Here is a 14,242-nt window from a genome sequence, read left to right on the forward strand (position 1 = left end):
ACACCATACAACCATTTCCATGTTATAAACTGGGTTCACTCCATCTGAAATTAATTCATTATTGTAATTTATTTCTTGGCATGAATTATTCCCAGGTTGCTTCAGCTTTTGCAACTCAGGTTTCCTTCAGTTTATTTCTTTATCTGACAGTAGCCCTGTAAATTCTCTGAACCTGCAGAATTCTCTGAAGAGCAGGATAATATACTAGCATTCTTTTCAGAAGTCAAAAAAGCTAATCCTACAGATAATGTACACGAGAAACAGCATAATTAAAAAGAGCACTCTCAGAGTATATCTCACGTTAACTAGAAAAATAGATTTGATTTTCCTATGCTTTTGCGCATCTATGACTTTAATTTTATGCTATAGTTTCCCCTGACTTTTATTTTTAATTGCTATGAACCTTTTAAAATCCTGCAGACTGTGAACAAAATACCAACGACACTGTAGACAGAGACAGCATAGATGCTGAAAACATCTCTTTCAATAAACAAAACACAATACAGATTTCCCAAATACTGGGATCTGTGTTGGCACATCTATCCAGTACGCTGCAACATGGGGATTTACCAGCTTTGCAGAGAGCCGATGAAGCTGTGATGGACTCGTAATTGGGTAGATTAATTCAGGTGCAACACTTTGAACACAGCACTATTGCTTCCATCCTAATCTAGTGCTTAGGCTGACTGCTTGTATAGTATCACACCAAGCTGCCAAGTGCTGCTGGTCCTAAAGTTCATCTGAATAAAGCCAGCCTGAGGTTTTTACATTAGCTGTATGGATATACTATAATTTACTCTTCCATTATCAAGGAAGTTGGCTACAGTACTTCATAAAGATATTACAGAACTTTGTTTCTAGAACAGAACTTTAAATGGTTGCATAAGAAAAAAAAAAAAAAAACACCTACCTACCTAAAAGGCAATTTTTTGTAGGCACCTTCTAACTGAACTGTTCTATTAACAAAATTTGTCTTTTCCTAATTATGACATTTTCTTGTTATGATCACCTCAACGTTTGTTAATTTTCCTTAGTATATTTTGAAGTAGACTGTTCAGAAAGTTCAGTTTAATTATTTGATCATTCATCACTTAAACTGTCACTTGCAAAAAAAGTTCATCTTAAATGAACTTAAATGAAAAGCTTTGTATCCGCTGAACCATTTTGCTTATTCCACCAATATTTTAAGTATTAAAACATAAACTCCGAATTTTTCAAGCTGTTTTCCCCCTTCTTCACCGATCGGCTGAAATTCTTAATTTACAACTATTTTAATAGTCAAACCTTGTCTCAAAATTCTCTTTAAGTTTAGCATTTTTACTGCTTATATACTAGCTGGGAGAGCAGTGTATCTAAGTAATTAAAAAAGACAGTCAGCAGTGTACTTCTACCATCAGGTTTACTTACATAAATACTAGGTGTAGGTGGATTCAGCTTGTCCTTTGGCAAGGGAGGGTATGGTGGAGGCGGTGGTCGTGGAGGTGGGCATTTATCCAATAGAATACTACTGTTAGATAAGCCATTTTTACCCAGATTCCTAAAAGGAAAGAAGAGCTGCCTCTGTCAATACTTGGTAAACACAATAAAAACACATTAGTGTCATCTCTTCTGCAAAATATTGACATACAAGGAGAAACTAATTCAAGATGCAAATAAAGCTCATATATATATTAATCAAGAATGCTCACTGTGTAGATTGATGTTGTTCAATATCATTCCCATTTTGCACCCAAATCCGCAACACCATCACTATTAGTTAAAAAGAAAGCCAATTTAAATAAAAACATAACTCACTTGACTAAATGTAACACAGAAAGCACGTTTCAACTAGAAGCAGAAGATCCTCACAGGGCTGGCACTCGCCAGGGGATGCAGAATTCACAGCAACTGAGATAATGCAGCCTGCTAATATTGTACACAGCTCCGTGACAGAGGAGTGAAATGATAACGCCTTTGAGCCTTACACTGCTGGAGTCCCCCAGAAAATAAAGCAGAACATCTAACAACAAATACAGAAGACTAACAACACTAAATTAAACAACCACCTACCTGCCCCTCCCTGATTTACACATTTGGAAGCCAGAAGGAACCACTGTTACTTCATCTTACTGCTTGAGCGACACAGGGAAGAACAAACCTGGTTAAGTTGCTGTTTCAACACCTGTACTTGTACGGGGATCAGGACCTTACTTGGTATAATTGCTAACCTTTCTCTATAGGTTATTAGGCATGGATAGCCCCCTGTACGCACTTTAACTTCTAGAATGAATGACTTATGGTGCTGCAAATGAATGTAGACTAAGAACACACAATTTTCAGTTTGTATCAGCAGGAATTCATTAACTAAGTCATCCCTTATTTATGAATTTATTATTATTTTTTTTGTTATAAATGACTGAACTATTTTAAAATTCTTCCAACTAGTATTCAAATCTTTCTTCCAAGCTCACTTGATTTGCCAGCTACTGTTCTTTCAACCTCTCAGCGCCTCACAAAATAGGGTATTTCTAATGCATAATTTAGTCATTTATCCTCATAAAACTCACTGGCTACAAAAACGTTGTTCTGGTAATGACGGTTCTTCATCAGAAAACACAGCTGACGCAGCATTAGATGAAACTCCTTGCAATAAAGCTTGTCACAAACATCGAAACCGTGATAATAACGCTGAGAAACATCCTAGAGGTTAATGCTGGCGTGTATGATTTCAAATCAAGCTACCAAAAACAATGGCTGTTGGACTTTGGGCTTAAGATCAGAACAGACTGACTGTTAAAACAAACATTTAAAAGTAAAAAAGCAAACATCTCACCCACCTCAGGCTGCAGCAAAGACGAGCATCCCAAGAAACTGGTGCTCATCATGACAAGCAACAATTCAAAACTTCTGCCAGATTTCTATCTCACACACTTCTATCCTCTGACAGAAGATCAGAGCAATACAGACAAAGACAGACTTAACAACAGTCTCCAAAGAAGGCCTGTCAAAATACCAAACACAGCTTATTCCTTGTGCTAGGTGAGTCCAATGCCAAAATAGATTGCAACCTCAAAGAAACTGCAAGAGCAATGCAGACGCTCTGATGCAGCATCATCCAACTTGATGCAAAGTCACTGACCTATGCCTGATGTCTGAGGTAGTTCTTGTAAAGATGCTACTGCCTCCCCACCAAAAAAATCACCCAGAAAACAACTTAGAAACATGGCAATATAAAATCACCTCTACCCAAAGAAACTTATTGACCCTGGCTGCGTGAGTCTGAAAATCAAGAATATACACAACAAGGTTAAACCCGAATAACTAGTTGCTTCTAAACCTGTTTTTTCATCTTTGCATTATCAAACTAAACAACAAAACCAGGAAAAGCAAATCCACAGCATTAAAATCCAACAGAATGATGGAAAAAAAATCAGTTTAAATTGAACAACAGTTCTCAGGAACTTTCTGATATGAGGAAGACCAAACCTGAAGAAAAATGAGAGTGCTCAAAACTGGTGTGATTTACGCTTCTGGAGGCACAAGAAGCTAATTAACCCAGAGCAAAAACTCACTAAAGCCAGGGTATGTGGGGTCTTCAGAGAAGAGAGACATGAGAGAGAGGAAAAAGTGCTAAATGGAGGAATTACACATTTGAAAAGGCAAAAGAGATACAGAAGAAACCAGACAGTAGTACAAATTGAAAAAAATAAAAATCAGATGAACATAGGTATCTCAAAATCAATACTTTAAGCTAATACTACAGCAAGTGACTCTGAAGTTTGCTATTAAGTTACTAAAACCCTGTATGGAAATTTCAAGAGGAAAAGGGCCAAAGAAAAAAAGCCGAGACAGGAAACCACCTGCAATTCAAAGGGCACAGGATGCAGATGGGCAGAATCTTTGAAGCTGTCTTTAGCAGACCAGTTTCACCATTCTTTTTTTGACCATCAATCACAGTAACTTACTATTAATAGCAATACAAGAGAACTATTAAAGCATTATCCACAGTGTGCAAAACAGAGAGATGGAAATTATTAAAACAAACAAACAAACCTCCCCAGAAATACTAAGTAAGACTTGAGAGTGGCACCTGAAAGGGAATAGTCTGGCTATTCGCTGAGCATCTCCAGCGATGAAAATAGGGAACCGCAGCCAGTCCAGTGAAAGGTCCTTTTTGACCACAGCAACTGCAAGGAAAATCTCACACCTCTCTGTCAAAAGAGCTTATTTTTGTGACAGGATTTCGTACGGGCTGAGTGAGGCAGCAGATGCAATGCTTAATTAAAACCAAGTCTGATTTAGGCCCGAAGAAATTGTATGTCCAAGTAGTTGCCTACAATGCCGTGATGAATTGTGGACGAATGACTAGAAGGACAGGTTTCATTCATTCACTCAAACTGGCTTTTCACAGGCTATAGGGGTTGCCAAACACCCCCTCGGACCCACGGAAGCCCAGAGAAGCTGTCAGCCTGGCCAAGGCAAGGAGAGAGGCAGGGCCATGACCGACCCACAGCACTGCCCGGAGCCCAATCTGCAGCTCCCAGCTCACTCCCACTTGTTTGACAGGAAAAAGCAACAAGTCGTGGAACTGCTTCATCCCACGGACCAAACTTAAATTATGTCATTTATGAATGACACCAACAGCAGCAGATGGAATAGGTGGCTGGACTGTAGGTGATTAACTCACCTCTTGAATAAACAACCACCAGAGCCACTTTCCCACAAGCACAGGGTGACCCGGTCTCCTCCGCAACAGTCCATTAACGACACTCAACTACACCGAGAATATTCTCAAGTTAGCATGATAGTACTTATTTTCCATGAACCAGGACTCATTATCATCAATCCTTTCCATTTCTTTAACGAATCACCTCAGTGACTTCACCATTTCACTGAGGCCTCACGTCAGACCGCCAGCATCACATTTACAGGCCTCAGCCTGTTTATTCCCCTGGAAGTAGGCAGTCCCGCAGCATTTTTCAAGTCCTCTGCAACTTTCTTTGTTTTCCCAGAACTACCAAAACCCAAACACATGATCAACAACAGCTCTCTGGCCTGCTCTTCCACAGCGCACCGCCATCTGTTATCCAGGCCTCTGACTTAAAAACACCAAATTCAAGTCTGACTACTGTTCAGTGTCCTCCTTGATTACTGTGAGAACAGAGAGTGCCTTATCGTACACCCCACGATGTGAACGTGCTATCTGTCTTTTTCCCAAGCACAGAACAAAAATATTTATTGAGCTCTTTTGCCTCTGTATTGACTATCCTAAGAGCTCTGTGCAGTCATATTAAGCCTTCGTGTTTTTTTGTGTGCTTATCCTATTTCATTCCTGGCTATAGTTTTCTTCTGCCCAGCTTTGTGTCTGTTACAAGTTTTCATGAACTTCTAGCTCCAGTGCATTTGAAACATTTGCCCCTTTTCTTTTAAACACCTGATTGCGACTTTTTGAGGGCAGTGAAAAAGTTGCTATACGATTTCCAGCTATCCATACATTTGCATTTTAGGTACCTTTTATAGGCCAAACAGAGCCTACATTGCAATCATTTGCACTTAAGCAGTTATTTTTGTTGTGAAGTCAGACTAAGTGAATTATTATTTGAGGATTAGCTGCCTGAGAATTAACAGGGTTTTACCGCTCAGGAGATTATAGTTATTCTGAAGAACAAAATTAATACCCTTTCTTTCCCACATAAAAATCACATTTAACATGAATATAAGGAACCGTGGGTTTACGTGATACTCTATCTTAAATCCATCAGAATTACCCAATCTACAGAGAACAAACAAAATGTCTTAAAAACATGCTTGCAGAAGCACGTGAAGCACTGGGATGCATGGTACTTATTTGACCCAGTCCCGATTCAAAACAGAAATACCCAGTCTTCCTTAACAATTAGTGGATGCAATTAATTTCTTTCGTAGTGCAAGTTATTACAAAAGCAGGGGAAAATGGCTGTCGAGACTCCTCATGCTGGGCAGGAGGCGGTTATTCACAGTGCCTAGCGCTGGCTCTCCCAGGCTCATCTCCTCAGGCTCCTTCTGTAGCTGGTAGAAAGAGATGCACTCTCAAAGGGCAATTCAAAGAAGTTAAGCCAAGCTTACGTTATGCTTAAATGCAAGTAATGCCAGATAATTATACAACCTGTTTATAATGCAGTTCTCTGCTTTAGCCTTTCACAACCAGGTACGAGCTGGCAATACTCCCAGAGATCTTTCAAACCTACAGAAAATCCTACAATATAATTGCGGATTTGCTCATTATGCAAATGTATTTCTAATCATTTTTGAATTCTGTTCTGGTTTTGACCTCACTACTATAGCTTGGCAGAGAACTTCATAGGTTAATTATATGTTATGTAAGAAATAAGTGTTCCTTTTTTCTTTCTTTTTTTTTTTTTTTTTAAATGACTTATATCTTTCCATTCTATTTCATTTGATAATCACCTTCTTCTTAGGGTATTAAAATAAGACAAACAAGCACATTAATGACTTATGTAAGAAGAACATTATAAGGAGTGGTACGAAACTTTCTCTTACTCTCAGCATTCTCCCTCTGTAAAGGTAACAGCAAAATAAGTACAGATCTTTCCTACTTTTTTTTTTTTTTTACTGTCAGATATTTCTGCTGCCCATCTGCAGACAAAACTGAATGCATTACTCTAAGCAGGCATTAGACAATGAAATCCCAACATTTGACATTTTGATTTTGAAACTTTTGCTACAGTGAAGGTGACTTGCCAGAAGTAAGGTTGCTTTACAGCAACTCAACAATTTGCCTTCAAGCCAAACTAGCCTTTTGCATACAGACAAAAACCCCTTTCCGAAAGTCAGGAGCTGCTTTTGTTTTGAAGAGCAAAACACAAGCTGAATTGGGCTCCTGTCTCTACATTCCCCTCAAACAGTTAGTTGGGCTCTCTGGCTCTGGATTGCAGAGCTCCCAGCCCAGTGATTCACTCACTGCCTTCTCGGAGCAGATCGGATCGCCAGGCAGCCCCTTCAGAAACATCACCCTGAGGCTGTTTCTGCCACAGGCTTCAACACAGAGCCCACTGAGCAATGAGGTGTCAGCCCACTTCAGCCTCCACACTGCTTTTTCCATTCCTCCTCACGACTCTTATTTCCTGTGCTTCTTTACATGCTGGCCAGTCACCAGCCCCTTTTTAGGACTCGTTTTGCCCAGACCATCTCCTGCTTGCCGACCTATACTCTTATCCTTTTAAAACATCCTTCCAGAGGCAGCTCATTTCTGCTGGTCTCCTGTGTCACTTCCTTTTCTCCATTGAATGCTCTCTCCCCTTTCTTGCTACACACCAAGCGAAAAGAACTACAAGGAGTGTGTCAGTCCCTTTTAATACGCATTACCATCAAGCCTACACCTCTTATCTGCCTCCCCCAATAAACCAAACCAGTAAAGCTTTCAAATTCAGGAATGCCTGCGAGTTTCACAATTAGGCTTTCTGTACGTTACAATAAAAGTGACCACACTAACTTTCAGCTGCCACGAGGCTGCCCAATTACTCAGCCTGGCTGGTTGTGAATTTTTTGAAGGCTTCTTACACTGACTCTCAACAATTATCAAACAAAAGTTTTTTCTGGAGCTTTGCGAGCTCTATTCAGGCTGTGAATGTGCTTTTATAAATAACGATAAAAAGTAACAACTAGGCTATTTCTTTTACGAGAAGCAAAACAAGGCAAATCAGGACCTTTTTTATGCTGCTTAAGGGAGGGACTCGACCTCTCATCAGCTTCAGAGGCAGTAAACGATGGAGCATCTTAATTTGAGATGGATACTGCATTTTTCACATTACTCCTGCAAGATGCTAATGAGATGAACCAGCTGAAACACAGAGCTGGAGATCAGCTGGTTTCACTTCAGTACAAATAAACAGCTCAAGTTTTAAATCTCCAGTCTTGTGACAACATTTCATTAATTCTCCTTTCAAAAAGATTGCTTGTGGGAAAAAGATACTTAAATCTCTCAGAGTACGGAAAAGAGGTTTTGATAACAGTCTTTTAAAGGAGCCCAGACACGCAGCTCAACAAGGCAGCACGCTCTCCATCTTTTTCCCCCATGTCTTAACAACAGGCTTATCTAATAACAAACAGAACGGTTATTCCTAGCAAATTCTCTTCTTTTAGTCACAACAGATTTTCACTTATGCTCAAAATTACTTGGTCTTTTCCATGACCCCTTCTCAATGGGCGATTTTCTCTAAGAATCTAAGGAAGGATAATTAATTTAATAGTACGCTCTTATCTGTGATTTTGCTCAGAGGCTTAAAGAAATTTGGTTTACTATACAGACGGTTTACTACTCGAAACATAATAATTTAGTTGTTTTATAACCACTTTAAAATTTACTGTTGCAATCAGTTTTATTGGCAGGGAAGACCAAGCGAATTACACGTACAGTTCTCAGAATCACCTCCTCAGTTCGCTTTCATCTGTACAATCCAACATTTGTTACCCTGCTATTCTCCAGGATAGCATCCAAATGAGATTTGCATGTTTTAGCCAACAGCTCAGCTGCTGCGTTTCTAAATTCCTCACAACTTTTCAGCGAACATCAGCTAGTCCTTCAGGGGAAGCTCCACTTAGAGAAGCTTCAATAGCTACTCCAGCACCTTCCGTTTGACCCCTTCTCCGTCTCCTAAATAACCTCAGCTCACCACATGAATAGAATGGGCCTCTGTTAAATATTTCCTCAACATCCTCACTGAGGAAGATGGACATAAAGAAACTTTTAAGCCTCTGGATGATCTTGCCCTACTTAAGCACTTACTTCAGTCTATGAGGAAACAAAACCTTTACCAAGTCTGCTCTTACAAAACAGACAACCTATTCAGATACAATTGAAAAAGAATCAAATGGAGTTGCCTGTTTGGCACGTGTTTTGCATTTTATGATACAAAGGATCTCTATCCATCCAATGGCTTTGCTAGCACAATTTTTTCAGAAAGCACTTACTTACATAAAACAAAATTACAATCTCCTAACATTTATTTTTTTGCCTGTCTGCTTCTATTTTTATTTCAATTCACATTTTCTGAACCCCTTTTCTAATAATTGCTTTTGCCTTTAAAAGGAAACAGCTTTCCTATCTCTGACGTTCCTTTGTTTTTAAAGAACAAGCAAAATCCTAGCAATATTAACAAACAAGTCAGTTTTTAGTGGTTGGTATTACAGTGCTGCTTTCTATGAAATCCCTCCTGCGAGATAAGAAATTTCATTATATTGCAGCATGCTATCATGTAGTAGGTCAAATATATTTACATTGCGAATCAACTCTTGTGCATTACTTAATCCCAAGCTGCTAATAATTTCAGGTCATTTGTGCTTTAGACATACAAACCTGTAGGGTTCTCTTCGACAAGACTTTTTTTAAACTTGTAAGCATTTGAAAAAAGATTATGTAAGAAATCGACCTCTGATGACTTTTAATGTGACTTGCACATAATATTAAATACTCTGGCTTGGAAATAAGTATATATATCTTAAACTGAACCAAATACAGAACAATGAAGAAAACAAAAATTAATACAGAACGCCGGCTATAAAGAAAAGCAAGTTACATCCACCTGTTCCCACCTGCCAAAATGTGTTTTCACCTTTGATATTACCATCAGGAAAACAGACCAACAGACTATATCAAGGAAGTATTTTCAGAAAGCAAAAAGAACATGCCAGAAGATAACAGAAAATAGTTATCCACATCAGTAATGAAGCCAGAATGTCTTTTAAATCATATCACTTGAAACAAGGGGATATGATCAACAACTGGCAAATATGAATACATCTAAGGCCCAGTCCACTGTAGCTGATATTTAAGAAGTACTACTATGGGTTAACTCCCCTTCTCCCTGTGCTTTAAGTTTATTATAGCACAGTTCTTGTTGTTGTTATTTTTGTTTGTTTTAAATTTAAAAATTAAAAAAAATATATTTTAAGGTCTTCTATTGTGGATAAGTTTTCTGCAACTTTTACAGGAATTTTAAAAATCACATTTTATGGTCTCAAATTCAATTTTGTACCTCAAGATACAACTTGGAGAGATAGTACCTAAATGTAATCACCACTACATGAAGTACTTTCAACTCTTCACTTACTCCTTACATTACACCGAGTTTAAACAAGGGTTAATATGCTGCAATTAATTTCTTAGTATCCAGTATGTTACTATATAAACATCTTTTATTCCACTGTGTCTACAAAGTTTCCATATTTAATAAGTAAAGGATTTTGTGCTGAAAGCCCTGGTAAGTGTTCTCCCCTCCGGACATTTCTCCCTGTGTCAGTCATGCACAGAGCACCTATGGAAAGGGTGTTCTCACCAGAGCTCTGCTTCCAAGCCATCACTGTGCATGCATGTCCTCACACAACGACACCAAGGGCTGATCAACCATTTGGTACGTGGCTGGGATAGCCTTGCTCGCAAATTGAAAAACAAATAGATGTGGGTGACAGAAAAACAAAGCTATTATACATTATATTACATAGTAGTTATGTTTATAGAGTTACCATTTCCATTAGTATGAAAAAAACATGTAGACAGCATCTTTTCCCTAAAAGGTAACCAGTGCTAGCAGCAAGTAGCACAAAAAAAAAAAAATCACATATGTAAAAACATCTGCCTGACCTCATTTATACTTTAGGTTTATCCTAAAAACATTGCAATTAATACCTTGTTGCCACTCCCACCAAATCTCTCAGAATCTTTTATTATTAGAAGACGTATGCAGATAATTTAAAGCAATCCAAGTTTGCTAGGACAGACCCTGTCTGTAACCCTCACAGATACAGTAAGCAGCCCAAGCCCATACTGAAACATTTCTTGATCTCTAAGTTACTGAAAAAGTCTGTCCTCAACTTTTTGCCAGTGCTCATCTTTCTCGGCAGCTGTTAGCTGTGCATGTAAGCCTTCTGCCTTGCTGAATGAAGGTGCAGACAGGCTGAAGAGGGAGCTCTGAATCTCTCCTCGGTAAGTGCAGTGACAAGCAAAAGGCGCATCTCCCACTCCTGAGCTGCCTGCGAACTCGACAGGCCAAAGCCTGCAAATACTGGCATAGTATGTCCCTTGAAAAATGATGATTACACGAGCCTCGGAAAAAATACGGATTTAAAGAACCCAAGTGAAATCGTGTAGGAAAAGACATGAGACCTGACCTCCCCAGAGGTTAAGAAGTATTTTTCAAAGGGTCAGTATTTCAGAATCTGGGTCCCTGAATATTGTTAGAAACTTTCATGAACGTTTTAAAACAGAAATCATGTTCATCCCTGTGAATGAAAGAAAGCCATTCGACCACGCAAGATGTAAACAAAAGTCTCCTTGACGTGCAGATTCATGGCTATAGGCGCTGCCCACATTTAAAACTGCCCTAAAATCCTGCTTTAGCACCAAGTTAAAATCTCCGAGCCTGTTACCAGCCCTCAGTGGTCAGATGTGCTCTGTTTCTCCTCAGGCAGCAGCCTCCAGGCCCTGAGCGCCACCGCACCTCCGGCCCTGCACCGACGTGGAGCCTGGCCCCTGCCTCTGAGACCCTCACACCACAGTTACTGACACGCCATGGACTACTATGGCTAGCGATGAGAGCAAAAAAGGACAGGCAGTGAAGGCTGCTTTAGGATTTTTGTAGTAAAAAAAGCTTTTTGCTGCTCAACACCAACCACAAACCTCACCAATGAGGCGCTTGAGAAGCGGCGTACTACAGCAACCCGAACACACCACTGGGCTGCACAAATACACTTCCCATTACTCTCTCCAAAAGGGCTGCACACAAATTTCTGCTAAGCAAATTTGGAAGAGACACACCAGCTACGCTTCAAGAAAGAACTTTATGTCTCCAACAGTTTCTGTTAGGCTAAGTGTAATGCAAATGCACACGAACACCAGACACTGAAGCTATTTTTATATCGCTACAAGCAAGAACATATACATGGTCCCAATTTAAAAAGCTTTTAAACTCCTCGTTTTTATGAATGTGACAGATGTAGACAAGTCACTTAAAAATGAACATTACAGTATAAGACTTAGTATTTGAAAGACAATGAAATAAGCTTCCCACAGTTTTTTTTTTTCTTCCGTCTTTCCTAGGTAATTTTAAGCTGTTAGTTAGTCAATATGAAACCTTTAACTTATGATTTTGATTAACAGCAGGTACTTAAAATGCCTTAGATCGTGGAGGTACTTAACTAACCAAAAATATTCTGACTGTATGGCAAAGAAAACCCCACTGTAACAGATGGGTCTGAATTTACAGCCATTGTAATCCACACCTACAGATACAGCTCAGGTCCCTGAGTACAGCGACACTGAGTTGTAAAATGTTGTGAAGTATTTTCTATTATTTAGTTCAATTTCTTACCATTATAAATACTTTACCTGGGTAACAGATATCTATGGAGTGCTATACTGTGATCAATATAATTCATCAAATCTCAACACATTAGAGACTGGTAACTCTCACAATCACGATGAACAGATGCAACTTTTTTGCATTTAACTCATTTATGTGGGTGCAGTGAAAAAAAGGTTATAAACATTTTTATCATTTCTGTAACAACAAAAAGGTTGCTCAAAAGCACCACAATCAATTTGCTATATAATTCCAGACTAAACATTTTGGCATAAAATGTATTGAGATGGTAAAAATTTCAACAAGAATTCCAACACCAGAAAAACACAGATAACATTTCAACTAAAAGACTGTAAGCACAGTTAAGTACGGGAAACAGCAGTGAATGCAATCCATAACATTCAGTAACCACCTGCTTATGATTTAAGGGACTTCCATGAACTGTACAGTATCTTATACAACTTCTTCCACAAATGGCATCAAATATAAGACACAGCTACAGACATCACGCATCCTAAATGGTCAATTCAATTTCTTAGTATTTTGGATTTCAAATAAAATTATTCTGAGGAAGGCAAATCTTTCCTAACACTACCTTAGGCCTTTGCTATAGTCTGCATAAGAAAGAATGTCAACAGCAAGCACAATGTGTGAATTTGCAAAAGTATTTCATTATCTGTCAGAATTCCTGCTAGCCTGTGTAAGTGTGAAGTCACCCTGCTTTTGAAGGAAAATAAATTACTTTCAGTAAGCTTTGTCTGAACCATACACAGTAAACTTTCAAATGGAATAAACTATCTTATGTTTAATGTATATTAAGACTGATAACATGGTGCATTAATACAGGATAGTAAAATATAGTAAATCCAGAATTTACAGTGAATTAGTCTTCCTGATTTTGCAGTGTGTAACACCATCAAGCTGTCTGCTTCTGAGAAGAGCTGACATTTCAAACTTGTCCATGTAACCAACACGTTACACTTCTGCCCACTAGCACACTCATATCCCACAGGTACTCCAACATGCCCACATACTCCAAAGATTCATAAATAAACCTCTTTTAAGTAAAGACCAAAGTGGTATAGATGGCTGCCAGTTTTAATGGAAAATGAAGCCAGCCACTGAAATGCTTTTCCATTTTCAGCAGGTGCGTTTTAAATCTTTACACTTGCAACACCGTCCATGAAAAACTTCTTCAATACTTTAAGATGTTTAAGGATCTTGTTCTGATAAAATTTGTCCAGTGATAGAAGGCTGCACCAACAACCCACACATAGAACCAAAATTATGCAAACTTTACAGATGCTTTTCTATTTCTTTTCCTCTGGAAGAAAGGGGGAGCCCCACTGACATTTTTGGTGATTTAACAATACTGAGATAAGAAATAAAGAGCAATTTCAAGGCTTGAAATCTGGTGCTTCTGCTACTCTGCTTTTTGGTAAGCCAGACCTAGGAAACCACTGCGAGCGCTATGGAAGTACGCTGAAGTTGAGTAGTTGGAGATAAAATGAGCCTAACCATTCCAGTGCTAATGTGTCTGTCAAGATGATGAGACTTTGGCGTCAGAGATGGACGCTGGCAGACTCAGCCACAGCAGTTTAAGATATCACAGCCCTTGGGTCTGCCAGCCTCCTCTGCCAGAGGCTACTGGCTCCTGCATAGGCGGCAAAAACTGCTGCATTTCTATACCGCAGTCACTGCCTGATGTCCTTGCCAGAGGACACTGCTAAGAAGTATCATCTTGAACCTCCACAGCCCAGTCTGCCGCACCGTGCGCCATCCCCCAATCCCAGCAACGACAGCCCCAGGGAAAAGGCCATACAGTTTGCAGTCCTTTTCAGGCTTCCTCATGGCTGGCTTCGCTTTTCACTTTTTCATTAAGCATCTGATGTAAAACAATCATGTTT

General features: G+C 39.2%; 1 protein-coding gene across 11 annotated transcripts in view; it reads right to left on the minus strand.

The window, feature by feature from the left end:
* The window catches only part of KDM6A (lysine demethylase 6A), a 149,964-nt gene that overhangs the window by 19,563 nt on the left and 116,159 nt on the right, over window positions 1-14,242 (minus strand). For all 11 annotated transcript variants that reach the window (XM_032185949.1, XM_032185941.1, XM_032185921.1 and 8 more), the window contains one exon: window positions 1,408-1,537. In XM_032185949.1, coding sequence (XP_032041840.1) covers window positions 1,408-1,537 — 130 coding nt within the window. The remainder of the gene's footprint in view (window positions 1-1,407; window positions 1,538-14,242) is intronic.

This window comes from Aythya fuligula, chromosome 1 (assembly GCF_009819795.1).
Source record: "Aythya fuligula isolate bAytFul2 chromosome 1, bAytFul2.pri, whole genome shotgun sequence".
NCBI classification, from domain to species: domain Eukaryota; kingdom Metazoa; phylum Chordata; class Aves; order Anseriformes; family Anatidae; genus Aythya; species Aythya fuligula.